The sequence below is a fragment of the Lagenorhynchus albirostris genome, chromosome 3 (assembly GCF_949774975.1).
Source record: "Lagenorhynchus albirostris chromosome 3, mLagAlb1.1, whole genome shotgun sequence".
In the NCBI taxonomy this organism is placed as follows: domain Eukaryota; kingdom Metazoa; phylum Chordata; class Mammalia; order Artiodactyla; family Delphinidae; genus Lagenorhynchus; species Lagenorhynchus albirostris.
Window position 1 is genome coordinate 166032655 of NC_083097.1, and position 23309 is coordinate 166055963.

The following is a 23309-nucleotide window of genomic DNA, read 5'->3' on the forward strand; positions in this document are numbered from 1 at the left end:
CGTGCAGGTTCTGTCATTCAATGAAGAGTACTTTCTCACTGTTCCCAGGGTTTTCAGTATCAGAGGGTGTGGGGAGAGGGGAAGGGCAGAGCCAGCATTGCTCAATGCACCCAAGGCATCATGGCCCTTTTTGCTGAGTTGCCTCCACTCATACAGGAGAGTCTGACAAACCTCTAATCCTCTCCTTTCTCCACAGTGAAGAGAAGTTTGTCTGGCTGATGGGTCCCTGTGTGGGTCTATCTCCCTCTCTCTCGCTCCTTCCTTCCTACTCACTTTTTTCTTCCCCCAGCAACATCTATCTCCTGTCTCTCAGCACCTTATTTTATTGCACCCAATAATAAATAAGCTTCCACTACCCAATGAGCAAGCCCCAAACTCAACGGTCTCCTCCCAGCCTGCCCCCATACAAACCATCATCAGAGCCCTCAGGTACCAGGCACTGTGCTAAACACGTTTCCAATAAAAGTTAATTTCACCGTCATGTCAACATCATATACTAGGGATTCCTACCCCCACCTATTTCACCAAAAAAGTACAATTAAAATGGAAACCAAGGTTGAGAGAGGAGATGCGACTTGTCCAAGATTCCCCGGACCTGAGCTTTGAATCCGGAACCCTCTGACTCCAAAGTCTAGAGCTTTCACCATTTCATTTGCCTTTAGCTCCCCACAAGAACCGATCACTGGACAGTGACACACCCCATTCCCAGCACTGCCCCCAAACCAACCCAACACACACACACACACACACACACACACATACACACACGTGCCATCTCATAAACACGGTGATCTAGGAATGTCTTAGTCAGGGTCCCCCAGTTGCAGACGTTCAGACAAGGATTCTCGTGAAGGTAGTTCATCAGGGAGGTGACCCCAAAAAACTCCATCTGGGGATGGGGGAAGTGAGAGAGGGAAGGGAAAGAGCCTGCAGTGAATTTTATCAGGCAAGTTACCCAATAAGAAACTGAAGCTTAATGTGGCTGGGGACCTCTGGAAGGTAACCTAGAGCACACTCTTCAGAGTTATCCCAACTGTCAAGGGAGGGAGTTGGGGTATTTATCCACCAGCTACTGTCAGTCACTGATTGAGGCTTGTGTCAACCCAAGACCTGGCCTCCAAGCAGATAGAATGGGCTCCAGTTTATAACCCTGTTGATAACAAAATGCAGTGGCCGGCACATGTCCGTCTAGTGTGCCTTAAGGGTTGAAGGTCATAGGTGTGGACGGGCACCAAGAACGCCTGCTCCAAGCCAACACTTAGGTGCAAAGACCAGCCCCACGTTCTTGGGAAGAAGAGCCCCACTTGTTTTCATGTTCTCCTTTATTGCTCTGTGCAAGGCAAAATATACACCTTGGAGTTATGATCGCTGAAGCAGATTCATCAGTGGTTCCTTCTGTTCATCAGGAGACCCTACCCAGTGAGGCTGCAATTAAGAGGCAGCACAGAAATACAGTAAAGTTCACCAAGAAGGGAGATAAATGGAGCAATGTTAAGAGAAGCTCTGGAGGATAAAAACCCTCTAGCACCAGGTCGCCAGGGGTCCAAATCTTGTCTCCACCGCTTGCTAGTTATGTGTGGTCCTGGGTGAGTTCTTTTTTTAATTTTTTTAACATCTTTATTGGAGTATAATTGCTTTATAATCGTGTGTTAGTTTCTGCTTTATAACAAAGTGAATCAGTTATACATATACATATGTTCCCATATGTCTTCCCTCTCGCGTCTCCCTCCCTCCCACCCTCCCTATCCCACCCCTCTGGGTGGTCACAAAGCACCGAGCTGATCTCCCTGTGCTATGGGGCTGCTTCCCACTAGCTATTTTACGTTTGGTAGTGTATATATGTCCATGCCACTCTCTCACTTTGTCACAGCTTACCCTTCCCTCTCCCCATATCCTCAAGTCCATTCTCTAGTAGGATAAAGAAGATGTGGCACATATATACAATGGAATATTACTCAGCCATAAAAAGAAACGAAATTGAGTTATTTGTAGTGAGGTGGATGGACCTAGAGTCTGTCATACAGAGTGAAGAAAGTCAGAGAGAGAAAAAGAAATACTGTATGCTAACACATATATATGGAATCTAAGAAAAAAAAAGTCATGAAGAACCTAGGGGCAAGATGGGAATAAAGACACAGACCTACTCTTTTTTTATTTTTTATTGAAATATAATTGATTTACAATGTTGTGCTATTTTCAGGTGTACAGCAAAGTGATTCAGATATAGATATATATATACATATATATATATTCATTTTTTACATTCTGTTCCATTATAGGTTATTGCAAGATATTGAGTATAGTTCCCTGTACTATACAGTAGGTCCTTGTTGTTTATCTAGTTTATATATAGTAATGTGTATCTGTTAACCCCAAACTCCTAATTTATCCCTCCCCTCCCTTTCCCCTTTGGTAACTATAAGTTTGTTTTCTATGTCTGTAAGTCAATTTCTGTTTTGTCAATAAGTTCATTTGTATCACTTATTTAGATTCCACATATAAGTGATATCATATGATATTTGCCTTTCTCTGTCTGGCTTACTTCACTTAGTATGATAATCTCTAAGTCCATCCATGTTGCTGCAAATGGCATTATTTCCTTCTTTTTATGGCTGAGTAATATTCCATTGTATAAATATATCACATCTTCTTTAGCCATTCACCTGTTGATGAACATTTAGGTTGCTTCCATGTCTTGGTTGTTGTAAACAGTGCTGTTGTGAACATTGGGGATGCATGTATCTTTTCAAATTATGTTTTTCTCTGGATATACGCCCAGGAGTAGGATTGCTAGATCATGTGGTAACTCTACTTTTAGTTTTTTAAGGAACCTCCGTACAGTTCTCCATAGTGACTGCACCAATTTATATTCCCACCAACAGTATAGGAAGGTTCCCTTTTCTCCACACCTTCTTCAGCAATTAATTTCTCTATGCCTCAACATGCCATCAGTAAAATGGGCTTGATAAGCAGGACATATTTCAGGGGTTGAGGCGAGCATCAGAGGAATGGCTGTATGTAACAGGTCCTGACACACAGGAAAATCTCCAAGGCTTGGCTATTACTCAAATTCTTTGATAGTCCTCCCTTCAAGAGGGGGAAACCTAATTCTTCTCTCCTTGAGTATGAGCTGGACTTAGTGACTTGTTTCTAAGGAACAGAGAAAGGAAGATGTGACCTTGTGTGGGATCTGAGACATCTGAGGTTGTAAGCATCATGGTGGTTTTCCCCTCCCTCTTTCTTTCCAGGATCATTCACTGAAGGGACGTCAGTTACCATGTTGTGAGGACACTCAAGCAGTGCCACGGAGAAGCCCACATGAGGGGGAACTCAGATTCCAGCCAACAGCTTGACTGTGACCTCCTGAGAAGACCCTGATCGAGCTCCACCCGGCTAAACCACCCCCAGATTCCCGACCCTCAGAAACTGTAAGAAAATTAAAAATGTGTTTTTTTTTTTTTTTTTTTTTTACTGAGAATGCTATAAAGTCTGTTTGGTATACTTTTAATATTTATTATTAGCTATGTACCAGGCACCATCCTACAAGTTGAACACACAAAGAAATTGAGGCCCAGAGAGATTAATTAACTTGGATAAGATGATAACTCATTAACAATAAAGCTGAGGGAAGAGGTGATGAGTCTAAAGCCATAAACCAAATGAGTCTGAAGGCCCTTACGTTGACACATACAGAGTCTATTAGAATGCTGAGTGTCCCCATTGCTGCTGCTATTATTTAGAGATACTATGCGGTTTGTTTCTGCTTATAACTCCCCTTCTATAGCAGTGAATGATTTAAAAGCATTGCTGGCTGTTACATTTGGAGAGTGATTTGTTACGCAGCAGGAGATAACTGATACACTTAGAAGCAATTGTCCCTGTCAGTTAAAAAAAAAAAAGGATCATCGTAACATCATAGGGTTTGAGGTTTAATGTGATAAAGCCATAAGATCCTGCCTGGCAAAAATAATCCTCAATATTATCAGTTATTATTGACATTGTGTCAATAATAAGTGGTCACAGCTACTGACCGGAGGCATGATGCCAGCAGTGGCTCAGTTAGAAGAGTCAGCAAGTCCATTTCAGGCAGGACCTTCCATTGAACATGAAACAGTTTAGACCGTCTCCGCAGGGCAATAAAAGAGATTTTAGCGAGGAAGTAACGGTCACATTGGTATTTTACAACACTTGTGTTGTGTAGTATGGGTGTCAGACAGGATGTGGTCATGGGTGGGGAGATGGAGAGAAGAAAGGTGTGATGACCTGGAGGAGGGCAAGGGCTGTGGAGACGAAGAGGAATTTAGGAGGCAGGAACAGCAGAATGGGGGGATGTCTGGATGTAGGTGGGGAGTCTGGGACCGAAGGAGGAATTGACCTTTGGAGGTGAGGTTTTTCAACCAAGCCCAGATTCCTCAGGGGGCCTGGGGGCGAGACGAGGTTGTGGATGAGTTTCCTGATGCTCCCAAAACAAATCGCCACAAACATAGTGGCTTGAAATAACAAATTTATTACATTACAGGTCTCGAGGTCAGCGTCCCACATGAGTCTTAGCGGGGCTGAAATCAAGATGTCAGCAGGGTTGCGATCCTTCTGGAGGCTCTAAGGGAGACTCTATTCCTTGTCTTTTCCAGCTTCTGGAGACAGCCGACATCCCTGGGCTCAAAGCCCCTTCCTCCATCTTCAAAGCCAGCAATGCAGTATCTCCTAAATCCCTCTCTCTCTTTCTCTCTCCCTGTCTCTCTCTCTCTCACACACACACATTCACTCCATGGATGGATGGATAGATAGACAGATGGATAGATAGATAGATAGATAGATAGATAGATAGATAGATAGATAGGTAGATGGTAGATAGACAATAGATAGATAGGTGATAGATAGATAGATAGATGATAGATAGATGATAGATTTGTCTCCTTCCCTCTGTCTGCAGTCTCTCTCCCTCTCTCTCTCCGTCTCCTTCTCTCTCTGACCCTCCTTCCACCCGCCTTTAAAAGGATTTTGTGATTACATTAGACCTACTCAGATCACCCAGAATATTCTCCTGTCTCAAGACCCTTAACTTCATCACACCCGCAAAGTCCCTTTTGCAGTAGAAGGTCCTATATTCACAGCCTCCAGGGACTAGGATGTGGCCAGCCTGGCAGGGGTTGGGGGGAGCCTCATTATTCTACTGACCGCAGATGGGGTCTGGGATCCTGGTGAGTGATTGGGGATGCAAGCTGCCAGTCACCCTTCAAACGCTAAAGAAGTGACCGAGGCTATGAAATCTGGACGGCAGAGATCCTCCGGGGATGAGGGCAGGTGTAGGGGGCGAAGAAAGGGAAGGAAATGCACAATTCTAGTAAAGTGGCTTGTGGAAGACGAACTATTGTGACTTTCCCGGCAAAGGGGAAATTGAGGGACTCTCAAGACGACAGAAGTCAGGCTGGAGGAGCCCCAGAGACGTCACTCATCTGTACTTCTTCTTTCTTTATTGGAGTGTAGTTGCTTTACGATGTTGTGTTCGTTTCTGCTGTACAGCAAAGTGAATCAGTCATACGTATACATATATCCTCTCTTTTTCAGATTTCCTTCCCATTTCGGTCACCACAGAGCATTGAGTAGAGTTCCCTGTGCTCTACAGTAGGTTCTCATTAGTTATCTATGTTATACATAGTAGTGTATGTATGTCAATCCCAATCTTCCAGTTCATCCCACCCCCCTTCCCCCCTTGGTAACCATAAGTTTGTTCTCTACATCTGTGACTCTATTTCTGCTTTGCAGAGAAGTTCATCTGTACCATTTTTCAAGATTCCATATATAAGCGATATTATACAATATTTGCTTTTCTCCTTCTGACTTACGTCACTCTGTATGACAGTCTCTAGGCCCATCCACATCTCTGAAAATGGCAGCACTATTTCGTTCCTTTTTATGGCCGAGTAGTATTTCATTATATATATGTACCACATCTTCTTTATCCAATACTCATCTTCACTCTTAATCAGGGTGTCGGAGGGAGGGTGGCCCCAGGGCAGCCCTACCCAACTTGACGTGTTCCTCCTGTACTCTAAACCCCCCCATGGCTCCCTAGTACCCTCAGGATGAAGTGCAGGCTCATTGATACAGCACTCAAGACCCTGCCTGATATACCATAATTCAAAAAGAAATATGCATCCCAATGTTCATAGCAGCACTATTTACAATCGACAGGACATGGAAACAGCTTAAATGTCCATCGACAGAGGAATGGAATACTACTCAGCCATAGAAAAGGATGAAATAATGCCATTTGCAGCAACATGGATGGGCCTATCACTCAGATTGTTATCCTGAGTGAAATAAGTTAGACAGAGAAAGAAAACTATCATATGATATTGCTTATATGTGGAATCTAGAAAAAAAATGGTACAAATGAACTTACAAAACAGAAATAGAGACACAGAGGTGGAAAACAAACTTATCATTACTGGGGGGGTAAAGTGAGGGAGGGATAAATTGGGAGATTGGGATTGACATATACACACCACTATATATAAAATAGATAACTAATTAGGACTTACTGTATAGCACAGGGAACTCTACTCAATACTCTGTAATGACCCATATGGGAGAAGGATTTTAAAAAGAGCATATATATGTATACTTATAGCTGATTCACTTTGCTGTACAGTAGAAACTAACACAATGTTGTAAATCCACTATACTCCAATAAAAATTTTTAAAAAATAAAATAAAAACCACAATGCAAATACAAAAACAAAAATACTCTGCCTAGTCTTATATTGGTACCCCTCTGACTTCATTGTTTCCTTCTCCCTCCAAAGCCTCAGTCATCCTAAACTAACCAAAGTCTCCTGTAGTGGACACTGTTGATGGCATGTCCAGCCACCCTTGAAGCTGGACACCCATCCGCCAGCTGCTGTGGGTGTTGCCTGCTAACGGCTCACAGCTTCCTGTTCTCCAGAGAACTGCTCTCCAGTTCAATGCCTGCAAAACCCTCAGAACCAGCCGACGGCCAATAACCGATGGTCATGGAGGTCAAAACCTCACTCCAAAGTGAGGTCAAGGGCTTCCCTGGTGGCGCAGTGGTTGAGAGTCCGCCTGCTGATGCAGGGGACACGGGTTCGTGCCCCGGTCCGGGAAGATCCCACATGCCGCGGAGCGGCTGGGCCCGTGAGCCATGGCCGCTGAGCCTGCGCGTCCGGAGCCTGTGCTCCGCAACGGGAGAGGCCACAGCGGTGAGAGGCCCGCGTACCGCAAAAAAACAAAAAAAAACAAAGTGAGGTCAGCTGGGTGGTGTTATTCAGGCTCCAGGGATGCCCATGGGGTCAGGCAGAGGCTGGGCTCCAGCTAGGACTACCTCCGTGCTCAACTCTTTCTTCTATCCTACCCTGTTCCCCTCACTTGTCCTCTGCTAAATGCCCTCCCTCAATCAACCCTGAAACAAGAATCCTCATGGCAGAGTCAGCTTCCAGAAGGGCCTAAGAATCCCTCCCAGCCATTAAACACTAAGCTGTCTCCTGACCCCAGGTCTGACATGGGTACTTACCCCATATCCTATGCATCTTTCCCATGTAAATATCATCTCCTCCCGTGGGGAGTGGGGGAGGGAGCTTTCCAATATAAAGATCACCTCCTCCAGGAAGGTTTCCAGGGTAAATACCACCTCCTCCAGGGAGCCTTCCCATGTAAATTTCACCTCCTCCCGAAAGCCCTCCCTGCCCTCCACTTCAGGATTAGCACAGGCCTCCTCTGTGCTCCCCGAATCCCAACACTCAGTATGATCTATGCTTGTTTGAATGTCTGTTTCTCTCCAAAGACTGGGAGCATCCCCCGGGGTAGGGAAGGAATTCCGTTGGCTGTTGTATCCCAGAAAATTAAGAAACAAATGAGAAGGAAGAAAGAAAGAGGAGCTGCTGAATCTCCTGACCCTCCCCTGGTCCCAGAAAGATGACCAGAGATTTGAGGGCGTGGGAGCTGGACAAAAGGAACAGGAGTCCTAGGAGGGATGCAGTTGATGAAGGACAGAGCCACAGCTTCCTTAGAAGGATTCATAGTTATCCGGGCTCCTCAGACCCCTGCCCAGCAGGGGTAGTTTGTTGACAGTCCCCGAGAACCACACCCGGTTCAACGACTCCCTAGGATGACTTACAGAACTCAGCCTATAGCCAGCGTCACAGTGAGATACAAAGAAAATCAACAAGAGGAAAGGGTTGAGGTCCAGAGGAAATTAGATGCCAGCTTCCAGAGTTGCCTAGGGCCAGGAGTGGAGGGAGGGAAGGATTACAAAAGGGCTCAGGAAAACTTAGGGATGTGATGGAAACATTCTGTATCTTGACTGTGGCAGAAGTTATCAAAATGCATCCAATTTTACACTTGTGAAAGGAAGCAGTTTGTTGTACATATATCACCCCCTCAATAAATTTGGTAAGATGGGCTCCAAAGGAAAGAGGACCCAGACCCAGCGTTCCGCCAAATCATTTTACTGTGCATGCCACGTGAAGGGACCCAATTGTTACATTGCGCGTACTGTGTCTAAAGGGACCAAACTATTTTATGTTATGTGAAGGGATCAGAAGACATGCGTTTAGAGTTTCTCCAGTGAAGTGTGGTCTCTTTCTCATGTTATTTCACAATGATAAATACACATGACCTTAGCAAGTTGAGGAACGATCTAAATCCATACTTCCTTTAAAACTTAAAGGAAACAACAAAAACTTGTACAGTTCATGTTTCCTAACTGCACCCTGACAGATAAGAAATGTTTCTAGGAAATCCTTCCACATCAGTAGTTAGAGCCTGGGTACACTCTTGAACCTACATAGTGAATGTGTAATAATTTGCATTTCCATTTCCCTGTGGGTGCATCACCGGTGTTTGCAAGCATTGCTGTACACCTACTCTCCCTCTGCAAAATATCTGCAGAAACTCAGTTCCCTGAATGGTTTTCTAGTTATCATTCCATCTCACAGCTAGAGGAACTGTAACTAGACCTCGTTTGGACAGAACCAGAAGTAGAACCAGAAGAAGATGTGGATAGACAGAGCTATGAGAGAAAAATAATACATCATCATATTTGCTCCCTAAACCTAGGGCCCCCCCCACCCCAAAGTGCAAGCAAGTAGGAACCAGTATTTGAGGAAGCAGCTCTCCAACAATGTAAGAAGAAAGTGGCCCTCGAGGTCTGAGCCTCTGAAAGGAAGGAAGATGCTGGAAGGAAAGGAACTTCAGGAGACAGCCCAAACAAGAAATATTCTAAGCTCATAGTCCATGAGCTTAGAATATGCTGGCAGATAGAACTAGTTTCAGTGTATTCGTTTGCTAGGGCTACCCTAACAAAATACCACAGTCTAGGTGTTGTGGGCTTACACAACAAATATATATTCTCTCATGGTATAGAGGCTGGAAGTCCACAGTCAAGGTGTTGGCAGGGCTGGTTTCCTCTGAGGCCTCTCTCGTTGGCTTGTAGACGACCGTCTTCTCCCTGTGTCCTCACGTGGTCATCCCTCTGTGTGTGTCTGCGTCCTAATCTCCTCTTCTCTTAAGGACACAGTCCTATTGGATCAGGGTCCATCCTAATGAATTCATTTAATGTAATCACCTCTGTAAAGACCCTCATCTCCAAGTACAGTCACATTCTGAGGTCCTGGGCGTGAGGACTTCAACATATACACTTTGTGGGGGGACACAGTTCAACCCATCACACTCACATTCCAGCTCCAACCACTCAGCATGTGACCTTAAAACGTGATAGCCTCTTTGACCCTCCCTTTTCTTATCTACTAAAAAAATATGTCTACTTCTGGAAGCAACCTAAATGTCCATCGACAGAGGAGTGGATAAAGAAGATGTGGTACATATATACAATGGAATATTACTCAGCCATAAAAAAGAATGAAATCATGCCATTTGCAGCAACATGGATGGACCTAGAGATTATACTAAGCGAAGTAAGTCAGAAAGAGAAAGACAAATACCATATGATATCACTTATATGGGGACTCTAAAAAAATTGGTACAAATGAACTTATTTACAAAACAGAAATAGACTCACAGACATAGAAAACAAACTTATGGTTACCATAGAGGAAAGGGGAGGGAGAGATAAATTAGGAGTTTGGGATTAACAGATGCACACTACTATACATAAAATAGATAAACAGCAAGGTCTTACTGTAGAGCTCAGGAAACTATATTCAATATCTTGTAATAACCTATAATGGAAAAGAATCTGAAAATGAATACAGATGTAGAGATAGATAACTGAATCACTTTGCTGTACACCTGAAACATTATAAATCAACTATACTTCAATTAAAAATTAATTAATTTAAAAAAGATATATGTCTACTTCAAAAGTTATCATAGGGACTAAATGAAGTAACACATCAAAAGCATTTAGAGTAACAAGTACACAGTCAACAAACATCAACTATATTATCACTAGTACAATACACTACATACATACACATCCAGGTACATGTATATTATTATTACAGGATATGATGGTGGGGCTCTCTCTTGGTCAGGCTGCAGTTCCCAAACGTGGGAGAACATAACAATAAAATGCAATAAAAGAGTTTTATTATATCATCCAAGCACAGCTGGCAAAATAGATGGCTAAAAGCCAGGCTTGCGGTCCCTTAGCTCAAGGGTCAGCACCTTTTTCTGTAAAGGTCCAAGTAGCAAATATTTTCTACTTTGGAAGCCTTTGGGTCTCTGTTGCCACTTTGTCGTCTTACTGTGAAAGCAGTCTTAGATGGCATGTAAATGAGTGTGGCTGTGTGCCAATAAAACTTTCCCTGTGGATTCTGAAATTCAAATTCCATATACTTTTCACTTGTCATGAAATATTGTTTTTCTTCTGATTTTCTTCAACCATCTTTTTTTCTTTTTCCTTTTTGGCCGTACCACGCGGCTTGCAGGATCTTACCACCTACCAGGGATCAAAACCGCGCCCCCCTGCAGTAAGAGCCTAACCACTGGACCGCCAGGAAATTCCCTCTTCAACCATTTACGAGTGGTAAAAAACACTCGTAGAAGCACTATTCCCAATAGCCAAAAGGTGGAAACAGCCCAAATGTCTGTCAACAGATGAGTGGACGTACAAAATATGGTATTCTATCTGTTACCCAACCAAACTTGGGTCCAAGCTATGGTGTGAGTATATTATGCATATTTACCACAATAAAAAAATTATAAATTTTTATAAACCTTCAATGGCTTCCTATGGTAACCACTGAAGTTCTGCAAGAAGTCTTTGTGAGAATTAGAGAACAATGCCCCCCTTTGACACCTGCAGCTTAACTCAGGATGAGTTTCAGTATCCCCTTATTCCCCTAACCAAGCACTTTTCTACCGGATGCAAGTATATACAGAAACACTGGCTTCCCATTAAGGTTAGAAAAAATCCCAAGTTTTCACCATGGTTTGTCCCTGTCAACCTCTTACTTCTCTCTTTTCTCTATTTCACGCCACTTTGACCTTATTACTAGTTCTTGATTTCACCAAGCTCATTCCTCATACCTCCATAAAGCGGTTTAAAAAAAAAGGAGAAGAAGGAAATCTGTCCCATGTCTGACTTCATTGCCTGAAATTCCACTATTAGAGAGTCATTCCTTTGGCTAAAAGCATTTCTCTTCCAGAAAATACAGGGTACTGATTCAACAGCCTCCTCAGAGCCTTTTCACGTGCCATTTCCTCTGCTTGAGACACAAGTTTTTCCTTCCCGCTTTCCATGGTGCACTCTCTCCATTCACTCAGGGTCTCAGTTCAAATGTCAGAGTTGCTTCCGTGGCTGCCTGATCAATAATAACCACCCACCACCATCAAGATACTCTCTACCCTGCTACTCTACATCCTTTTTCTCCATGAAGCTAATCTCTAAGTAAACTCAAGATGAGGCCGCATCTTTGCTCAGCTTTTTCTCCTGCCCCTTCCTGCTTCCAGAGATCAGTGTGTCCAGGGAAAGAAGGGAGATGCAAATTATATAGGGCCCTGTGGGTCATCCTAAGGGTTCAGCCTGGTGCCTGGACTCTATGATATTGGTTGTGCTTTTGCAGAATGGATTGGAAATTGGGGAGATATTACTGGAGACAAAGAAAGTGATGATACTTTAAATGACTTTAAATCAGCCACAGCAGGTGTAAAATGCCAGGCCAACATCCACTGATTAAATCCCCTTACTCCATGGCTCCCTACCTCCTGCAGTTTAAATCTCAAACTTGTACTCCTGGCCTGGAGCCTGCTCTTCCAGCCTGGTCGGGGAACAGTCTAAGCAGAAAGCTTAAAGTCGGAGAAGGCAACAAGGGGGCAGCACACAGCTTCAAACTGGTGAAGTGAGGACACAGTGGGGAAAGATTTGCGGGACCTGATCCCCTCCTGCCCCGTCTCAAACAGCGTGCTGGGTCCCCGAGGATAGGATTTCGTCAACAGTCCCCATGAAATGTAATGGGGCCCCAACATGAAAATCCACCGCAGGAGTAAACTTTGGGGGGTGATGGATATGTTGATGGCCTTGATGGTGGTGACGGTTTCGCAGGTGGATACGTATCCCCAAACTCATCGTGATGTATACACTCAACGTGTATCATTTTTCATGTCAATCATACCTCAGTAAACTGGGTTTCAAAAGAAAGAAAGAAAATTTGCCCTGTGCCTGATTTCATTGGCATTCCACCATTAGAGAGTCATTTCTTTGGCTTAACTTTATCTTCCAGGAGATACTGGGTACTAACTGAGCCCTGGAAGGGATTAAAGAGGAAGAGCCTTTGGACCACAGTAAAAGGCTCTGGGTAGAGCCCACTCCACCTACAATAGGTGCCTTCTCAACAGTATAAACACATGCTTATCCTTCAAAGACCCAGATCCAACCTCTCCTTCCAAGAAATTCATCCCTCTAGGCTCCTCCGACTCTGTGTTTCTCCCTCTTGCCCCACCCACATGAGGCTGTGAGTGTTTGTAGCCAACAAGACTCTGAAATGAGACCTCTATGGATCCCTTCCCTGTGCTTTTGGGTGAATGAATCGGGGGTGGGGGGAGCGTACCCCTGGGCAGTGTGATGATGCTGCAAAGCCAAAAGCATCAGGGGCCCTTTCTGGTGCCCAAACCTAGGCCCATATAGACAGGTTTGTGAACAAGCACACACCACACACACACACACACACACACACACACACACACACACACACACACACACACACACACACACACACACACACACCTTTCTCTGGTCTCTCCTCCCTGCCCTAAGCAGGGATCCAGGTGTCTGCCAAAGAGGTTGGGGCACTACTGCTAGTGTCCACCAGGGGGCAAGCTTGGCTTAACTTTGTTGCTATCTGCCTTTGTGATGCCCTCGCGCGCGCGCGCGTGTGTGTGTGTGTGTGTGTGTGTGTGTGTGTGTATGTGTGTGTCTTTGTGATGTTTATAAATGTTTGATCCAATGGGTATCTGTCCGATTTCACCTGTGGATGCCTTCATTGGAGTTAGTAAGGTCCCAGGGCTGGGTGTATGAGTGAATACGTTTGAGGTGTGTTATCTGTCAGTCTGTCTTCCTATTTCAGGTACCGTCTGTTATGTGTTTGGGGTGTGTTTCCGTGCCCGGCTGAGTAGACATATGTCTCCGTATCTATCGCTTTATACGTGCACCTGTGAATTGCAGGTTGAAAGGAGGTGTCAGTATTTTTACATCTGTGTATGTGTTTCTGTTGATATTTCAGTCCGTTTTGGTGTTTGGGGAGGGGAGTATTCGGGTCTGGGGTCTGTCGGCCTGTCGCAGTGCGGGGGAGTATTTCTGTGTCGTGCATCTGCTGTGGATGTGGGTAGATCCTTTTTGTCTGTCTGTCTGTCTATGACCACCTGTGAGTCTTCTTGCCGGTCTCTCTTTGCCGTATTTGCCCGTCTGTGTGTATCTGGGGGGCTGTCTTTCTTCATGACAGTCTGTGCATATGCTTGGCCTGTTTTGTGGGTGTATCTTCACAAGGGGCTTTGTATCCATCATGTGTGTTATGGGTTAAATTGCACTCCCCCCCCCACAAAAAAACAAATCCACATGTTGGAGTCCTAACCCCCAGAACCTCAGAATGTGACCTTTCTTAGAAATAGGGTCTTGGCAGATGTGACGAGTTCATTTGAGGCCATGCTGGAGTAAGGTGGACCCTTCATCTGGTATGACTGGTGTCCTTATAGGAGGGAAAAATTTGTTTTGTTTTGTTGTGGCTTCGCAGCCCTCGGCCCTGAACGCATGGAGTCCTAACCCATGGACTGCCAGGGAATTCCCTAGGAGGGAGAAATTTGGGCACAGACAAACGCATACAGGGAGGACACCATGTAAACACTGGAGTTTTGCTACCACAGGCTAACAAAACTCCCAGGAGGTAAGAGACAGAGATGCCTGAAATAGATTTCTTTCTGGCGTCTTCACAGGGAGCACTGCCCCACTGAGAACACATTGATCTTGGACTTCCAGTCTCCAGAACCGTGAGACAATACATTTCTATTGTTTAATTAAGCCACTCAGTTTGTGGTACTTTGTTACAGCAGACTGAGTGAGCTAATACAGTGTGTGTGTGTGTGTGTGTGTGTGTGTGCGTGCGTGTGTGTGCGTGTGACAGCCGGATGTAACTGACAGCCAGCACCAGAGAACTTCCGAGTTAGGGCATCATGGGGTTGCCCTGTGTTCTTTTGAACCTTTCTCTGCCAGTATGTTCGGGTGACGGCTGTTCCCTGGATCCAACGTCTCCAACCATCAGCGGGCCACTCCAGGGCACACCTGAGGCCCCTCCTCCACCAGCCAGCAAGAGGTGGCCTCCTCCAGCAGAGGTCTGCCTGGTCCCTCTGGGGGCACATAAGGAAGCAGGTCCAACCACTTCTCCAGACCCTCACTCTCTCCCTCCCCCTCTAAGCAGAGTTAATGCTCATTTGCACATTCCCCGAAATTCCTCCCATTTTTCTTTCCTTTTAAATTGAAGTATAGCTGATTTACAATATTGTTAGTTTCAGGTGTACAGCAAAGTGATTCAGTTATACGTATATATATACTTTTCCATTATGATTTATTACAGGATATTGAATATAGTTCCCTGTGCTATACAGTAGGACTTCATTGATTATCTATTTTATATAAAGTAGTTTGTATCTGTTAATCCCATACTCCCAAATCATCCCCTCCCCCCATGCTTTCCCCTTTGGCAACCATAAGTTTGTCTTCTATGTCTGTGAGTCTGTTTCTGTTTTGTGAAGAAATTCATCTGTATAATTTTTTAGATTCCACATATAAGTGATATCATACAGTATATGCCTTTTTCTGACTTACTTCACTTAGTATGATAATCTCTAGGTCCATCCGTGTTGCTACAAATGGCTTTATTTTACTTTTTATGGCTGAGTAGTATTCCATTGTGTGTGTGTGTGTGATATACACACACACACATCTTCTTTATCCATTCATCTGTTGATGGTGCATCCCAATTCTTAGAAGGACACCAGTCACATTTGATTAGGCTCCATCCTAATGACCTCGACCTCATTTTAACTCAATTACCTCTTTAAAGAACCCATCTCCAGGGCTTCCCTGGTGGCGCTGTGGTTGAGAGTCCGCCTACCGATGCAGGGGACGCGGGTTCATGCCCCGGTCCGGGAAGATCCCACATGCTGAGGAGTGGCTAGGCCCGTGAGCCATGGCCGCTGGGCCTGCGCGTCCGGAGCCTGTGCTCCGCAACGGGAGAGGCCGCAACAGTGAGAGGCCCACGTAACGCAAAAATAAAAGAACCCATCTCCAAATACAGTCACATTCTGAGGTCCTGGGAAGGTTAGGACTTCAACATACAAATTTGTGGGGACACAGTCAACCCATAACTGCCAGTGTCACAAAAGTGAGTGAGGGGACTTCCCTGGTGGTCCAGTGGTTAAGAATCCCCCTTCCAATGCAGGGGACGTGAGTTTGATCCTTAGTTGGGGAACTAAGATTCCACATGCCATGGAGCAACTAAGCCGCGCGCCACAACTAGAGAGAAGTTCACGCGCCACAACAAAATACCCCGCATTCCGCAACAAAGACCCCATATGCCGCAACTAAGACCCGACACAGCCAAATAAATAAATGAAGTGAGTAAATGAATGAATGAATGAATGAATGATAGAACGGGCTCTCTGGCAGGTTCTGGTTTTGTTCCAAGTATTCACTGCCTCTCCCTGGAAGAGGAGTAAACCTTTCTGCCCTACTGATGCTACTCTGGGCCATACGACTTGCTCTGGCCAATGAAATGTCTTCTTGTCATCCCCAAGAAGAAACATTAGGAACAACTGAGTGGTCCTGCCATCTCTCTTTTCCTTCTGCCTGACACATCCCAAGGCTGGAGGTCTCCAACAGTGTGATTCCTGCAGTACCTTCTCTTTCCAGAAACTTCTTCTTCAGCAGAGTTGAGGCCAATGTGTGAAGGAGCTGTTTGTGAGATGTTAGGATGGGGAGTCACTTGTTACAGCAGCAATACTCAGCTCAAGGTGACTGATACAGGTCGTGTTGTGCTGGGGCTTAAAGGCCCAACCGAAGACCCCCCAAGACCAGGGTTAGAACTCAAGGTCAAAGTTCAGCCTGGGGCTGGAGGACAGTGATTCAAGACCTCCAAGAATAAGTCCATGACCTCAACCTCATTGACACCATTGAATTAGACAACCCAGGTAGCCACCTTAGGTAAATTCATGGCGTGGATCAGGAGGAAGTTGCAGGGGAGGGCAGAAGCCCCTCCCCATAATCCCTGACCCTTGGAACTCCATTCCCTCTCCAATACCCTGTTTCCAGTTTCACAGCCCTTCAAACACGGAGCACACGTCACACCAGACTCTGGAGTCTGGATCCTGCACCTGGCCCGGTGTGCACAGGTGCTGTCTGAGCACTGGCTTACCTGGAGTTGGGGAGAGAACCAAGGAAATGATTAGGTCCCCACCAGCTACTGGAACAATGGTTAAGAAGGTGAAGAAGGCGGCTTTCCACTTAGACACATACTAACTATGCTCTCAAACAGGTGATCTATCTTTCTCTGGTTCAGAAAGGTGAAGTCACTTTTCCAACATGTGACAGCTAACTTTGTAAGGGCAGAGCTGACCTTCGAATCCTCCTGGAACCTTGGCCAAGATGCTCAACTGCCCAAGAAGCTGGTTGTGAGATTATATTAGATAACGTCTGTGAAGAGCTTACTATCGTGGTACCAGGCATCGTTGAATGTTCAACATGGGGGCTGCCTCCATCATCAGGGGGGTGGAGTAATATTCACAAGTATTAACTATTTTCCATCAAATTAATATATTGCCCATGGGCCCTCCTCAGCCTTGGCCACCATCATTTTTTTTCCTCCTAAGAGTTACTCCTGGAGGAGATTAACCAAAGAAGCACCTTCCTGGCTTTCGAACTTCAAAAGCCTAATTAAAGATGCTTATTCTTGGGTTTTGAGCCCCCACCATCTAAGCCCTCAAGGGCTCTAGATAAAAGTCTGGCCAAAGTGGTTGCCAGGGGACAGTGGGAGAGGGAAAAGGGAACTCATCACTCCATGGGGACGGTTTCCCTTTTGCAAGATGACAATTTCTGGAGATTGATTGCACAACAGTATAATATTCATCCCATTGCTGAACTGTACAGGTAAAACAGGTTAGGATGGTAAATTTGATATTATGTGTGTTCTGCCACCATTTTTTAAAATAATAAATTCTATTAAGTAAAAAGAAAGTCTGGCTGTAGATGCAGAAAAGCATTCAGGCTGAGTCAATTTTTCCTGCAACAAAATAGATCATGGTTTCCCAGTGTGGACGGGAGGAGTTGGGTGGGAAAGACAGTTAAACTCAGAGACAGGTCCAGAGATGCGTCCCTATATCCTATCAGCCCAACCCCGGTCTAAACAGCTTCAGGATCTAGTGAAATTTGAGACATCGTCCTCCCAAAAAAATGCAGATATATGCAAATCCTGGATTTTCTTTCAGAGGATTCAAAGCTCCTCAAGGATCCACAGACTACTGGTAGGACCCATGTGCCTTAGACCAATGGGTTCAAGATGTCTAAAAGATAGCCCCAAATTACAGGGCACCAAACAGAAGCAAAAACACTGGAAAGGCATTTGGATTCTCCATGGAATGGTCATTAATCAGATTAAGCAGAGCTAAGTCTTGAAGTCTGACAAAAATAGGGGCTCTGCCGTTCTGTGATACCAGATGAGGACTAAAGTTTCCCTGGAGCCCCCCGGACCCCAGGATAGAGCAGGCTCTACGGAGTTTCCCCACACCCTGCATATGACAGCATCCACTGAGTGGGCATGGCTGCCAAGGACTGTGCAGACCCTGTCAGCCTCCCACCCATAGCGCCCCAGTACTGACAAGGTCCCTACAGGTCAGTGGCTCCAAATACGCCTGTTGTTCTCTGGCCACCAGAGAATGTACTGCCTATATAAGAGCAGCTCTCAAGCCATGACGAATGGAAGTTGGTGGATAAATACCCCAGCTCCCTTGCCTGTCAACTCCAAGGCTTGTTCTATACTGACTTCCAGAGGTCCTGAATAAAGAGGAACCCCCATTGCCCAAAGCTGTGACCTCATCCACGCTCCCTGTGTCTCCCTCCCCTTCCCATCTCTCTTCCCTGCTCCATCCCAGCTGCTTCCTTGGATCAGCTCCCAGATAGATTTTGCACCCCCAAATCCTTGTCTCAGGCTCTGCTTCTGGACCAGCTCAACCTAAGACAGTGACTGTATAATTTATCATCCAAACCAGGACACTTTGGAGAATGAAAAGGATCGTGGTTAATAACTACACTAGGGCAATAGCCAGGACTGTCCCGGGGAAACCAGGATGCAGGGTCATTCCACTCAGCATTTAAGGGGAAAAAGCCAGATGCGCTGCATGAGCCAAGAGGGATGTGGAAAATGCAGAGGCACCAAAGATGAAACAGAAGCAATTACGTCTCAGCAGGAGGCAGTGATGGAAGATAACCACCAAGAACCAGCAGTCTTTGCAACACTCCAGTGCCAAAGCCCCTGGAGTTGAGACATGACCTTGGAGAGAATTGACTCAGGAGACCCAGATTCAACTGAGATGAAGGTTTTTACCACTTAGCAGAACTGGAGAGGCTCCAAATAGTAATTATGTCCTATTACAGAAAAAAAAATGAGAGTTCCATGTTTGTGATCTGGAATCTGTGAGCGTAAAATTCTTTCCTGCCACGTGGGGGTCCCATTTCCTATTTCAGGTTTTCTTTTAAATGGCAGAGAAAGGTGATGGAGCCGGAAAGCAGGAATTAGTGAGGGGGCTTTTGTCTGTGTCCCAATGCCCTTGCCCATCTTTCCCTTCCCAGGTCTGACACAAGTCCATCCATTCATCATTTTATTAAAAGCGGTTGACTTGAGCCCTGCCTTCTCGAGGGGACCCAAGAGGAAATCAGTGTATTATAAATTAACCAAGGCAGGGCACCATCCCAGGAGGCCTGCCAGCTGGACGCTAGCCCTCCACAGTCCATCCCGGACTCTCAGCCCGCCAGGACCTTTCACAGCCCCGAGGCCCGCTGCCTGCTCATCCCAGGCTCAGAGCCTAGAGTTTCTCATCGCTCTGGCAATGTGCCAAAGCTCAGCAGTACTCAGAATAATCCTCTTCCACATAGTTGGAGGGGAACCAGCCAACCTGGAAAGAGACAGGGGAGTGGTCAGGGCAGCCTCTGCACGTTCTCCCACTGTTCCTCGACACACCAGGAATGTTCCCTCCTACCTCAGGGCCTTTGCACCTGCCATACCTTCTACCCCAGAACATACCTCCCCTAGATACACCCTCGCTGACCACTCCCACCTCCTACAGTCCTTTACTTACATGTCACCTTATCAGTAAGGGCTTCCTAACCATCCTATTTAAAATTGCAAACCCCATCCACCCCAACAGTCCTTATCCCCACTTCCTGCTTTTCCATAACACTTTTCACCATCTAATTGATTATATATGTTACTTATTTATGGGCTTCTTGTCTGTTTCCCCTCCCTTCACTACAACAGGCCAGGGATTTTTGTCTCTCTTATTCATCACTGAGTTCCAAAAGCCTAGAATAGTTCCTGGCACACAGTAGACACTTAATAAATATTTGTTGAAAATATGGATGGATGACGCAAGAGGGAGGAGATATGGGGATATATGTGTATGTATAACTGATTCACTTTGTTATAAAGCAGAAACTAACACACCATTGTAAAGCAATTATACTCCAATAAAGATGTTAAAAAAAAAGATGGATGGAATGATGGATGGATGGGTGGGTGGATGGATGGAGGGATGGATGGAAGGATGGATGGATGGATGGATGGATGGATGAAATGATGGATGATGGATGGAATGATGGATGGATGGAATAAAGGATGAATGGATGGATGGGTGGATGGATGAATTCTTTACAGCCCAAACCTTCCTAAACATCCCAAAATCCCCCCTCAAGCCCTAACTGTTCTCTACCACACACTAAATTTACCCTCCAAAGTTCCTAAAACTGTTCACCTAAGCAATTATCTAGGTCACTTTTCACATGTTTCCCTCTGGTAGAACTGAAGCTTCTAACCAGTGTCTTTATCTTCATTCAACAAATATTTTTTGAGAAACCAGTACAAGCAAGGCAGTATTCTAGAGGCTAGGAATTCATCAGCAGATGAAATAAAGAATACTTTCTGCCTTGTGAGACAAAAATAAGAACCAGACAGAAACTTTTTTGAGAAAATTTAAGTTCCCTCCTGAAAGTCCAAATTCAGGCAGACAAAAGATCACAAAAGGCAAAAGCGGTTGGTCTCAGTTCTGCCTTTTCATGCATTCAATAAATATTGATTGACATACTATGTGACAATCAATGTTCCAGGCACTGGTGATACTGCAGTGAACAGGATAGAAAAATCCCTCCCCTCGTGTTCCCCAAACATGCCAATCACTCTCTCACCCCAGGGCCTTTGCACGTGCTGGTTCCTCTGGAATACTTTCCCACACCTCCCACCACCCATGACCTGGCTGACTTAACTCACCCCTCAGTGATCAGCTTGATCTCTCAGAAGGCGTCCTGACCTGCTCCCAGGATGAGCTGGGGGTTCCTTGGGGGCTCCCAAGGTGCCGTATGATTCCCCATCTCAATCTCAACCACTCACTGTTGTAACTGCATGGTTACAGGTCTGTGCTTCTCACCAAACTATGAGTTTCAGGAGGGCAGTGATTGTACTGTGCTCATTTTTGTCTCCTCGGCACCCAGGTAAATGCCCGACACATAGTAGGTGCTCAATAAATAAATGCAAGGCGCATAAATGAAATCTGTCCCTTCATCCCTTCCTACCAGGGAAGCCCTTCACACGAGCCCCTGCCCACTCACTCCACTCCATCATCCCGTAGAGCTTCACGAGCGCCAGCTCACCCCACACCCTTTCCCTGGGGCTGCCAAACTCCGCCCCAACTCACCCGGCCATAGATCTCCCCTCGCCACCAGCCCTGCTGCCCCTTCTTGTTAAGGATCTTGATGATGTCACCCTCTTTGAGGGACAGCTCTGATCGGTCCCGGGCGCAGAAGTCATAGCGGGCTTTGGCTGTGCCAAAATACTTGGTGCTCCCTGCTGTGTGGGAGAGAGCAGAAGTGGGAAAGGGCCCTGGAGCAGACACACACCTACCGTCTGGGGGCAGTGGGAGGACAATGCTCCAATAGACCAGGATGAAGAAGGGCTCCTCGGTGCTTCCTTCCGCTGAGTGTTGGGTGGCCTGTGTTCTGAGTGTACACAGCTGTCTTCCCAGAATCATCCTTCTAGCCCAACCAGCATCCAAACTTAGAAAGTAATACCAGTTTTGATCTTTGAAATGTTACGTATATATTCATAGTGAAAGAAACAGAAGAAAGATGTGGAAGTTCTCATTCTAGATAATATTAATTACACTAAAGAAGTCCAAGGGTTGAAAAAGAGAGGGAGAAAGATAAGAAAGGGGAAAACTTTCCAAAGGACAATATTAAGTGGTATTGTAGACTATAAAGTTAATTTGTAGTATTTCTGCAAATAGGCTAAGATTGAACATCCAAATATTCACCGGGATGAATAAGTAACTTGCAGACAGATAGAAACATTTATTTGATTGGGTGATGAGAATAGGGATAATTTTGGTCTCAGTGTCCTAATGTTATGCTGGTGTTGCTTTTTCAAAAATATAACTTTTGAAGTGGTGAATTGTTATTTTATTGGTAAACATTTTAACAATAATTAATTTTAAAATCCCTCTTCAAAATTTTTTTGGACATGTATGTAAGAATTCAGAAACTCCACCACCCAGGCGACTTTTCTGAAAAACGTACTCCAAAATGCACTCCAGAAAAATAGAATTTGAATCAGAATAAGAAATTTTAAAAATAAAGGAAAACACAGAAAACAAGAAATATAGACAGTCTAAATAATTCTTGACATTGAATTTGCAAAGTGAAATGCAATGGTGAAGAAAAAATTCCTAAAATATAAGGTATGATTGTTTTCATTCATAGCAAACCGTAGCCTACATTCCAAATAACTTCAACAAACCAGGTGAGTAAGAGATACAAAGGAAGAGGAAAGAAAGAGCGTACTAAAGGTCTTGCCTTCTGTGGGAGAAGGTTATTGATACTAATTCATGCCTGATATTGATACAAAAATAAAGGCTTAACATGTGTAGGTGAGAACGCTTCTGGTTCCTAGTGTCCTCATCTTCCCAAATATGAAAGTAAACTCTTTCGTCCAAGTAGATGGATATGCAAATCTCTCAAGAGCAAAGGGACAAACTGGAGGTGGGAATTAGCTCAAGCTGTTTCACAGATAGGACTTTTCTACGCCCACAGGAAGGAATGTCCACGGCATCCCCAAACTTTCCCTCCACAGTGGGAAGGGGCTGGCACAGCAGGCCCCCAGCTGGAGACAGCCTACCTGGTGGTTTGCTGATGGCTCTCCTCTCAGGCTCCTTGAATGGGAACTGCAGGGTGGTGTCCAGTGACTTGAAGCAATCCTTCAGAGAATTTTGTTGGTAGAATTCTACGAGCTCCTGCAAAGAAAACAGCAGGACAGATGCTCTCCCAGAGGGCCAGCCCACAATGGGGACACAGCTGAAGGAGCCACATCCAACTCCTCCTCCTTCTGGTCTCCCTGGCAAAAGACACCTTGAATGCTCCCCACGATGGGGAGCTCACTCTCTTCCTGGTCAGCCAGGACCATTTTATGGTGAAGAGATCACATTGTCTCAAGACAGTTCTCCTAACAGCCAGTTCATTTCATGATAAATTTACCAAATAATCAACTTGCCTGATGACCAGCTCACCAAAACCAACCCTCCCT

At 45.2% G+C, this 23309-nt stretch overlaps 1 protein-coding gene across 1 annotated transcript in view; it reads right to left on the minus strand.

The window, feature by feature from the left end:
- Positions 1 to 19342: 19342 nt before the first annotated feature.
- The window catches only part of VAV1 (vav guanine nucleotide exchange factor 1), a 51133-nt gene continuing 47166 nt past the window's right edge, over positions 19343 to 23309 (minus strand). Inside the window, exons 25-27 of the mRNA XM_060146710.1 lie at positions 22905 to 23019; positions 21430 to 21581; positions 19343 to 19638 (exon numbers count right to left, since the gene is read on the minus strand). Of these exons, the coding sequence (XP_060002693.1) occupies positions 19585 to 19638; positions 21430 to 21581; positions 22905 to 23019 (321 nt within the window). The 3' untranslated portion in view covers positions 19343 to 19584. The remainder of the gene's footprint in view (positions 19639 to 21429; positions 21582 to 22904; positions 23020 to 23309) is intronic.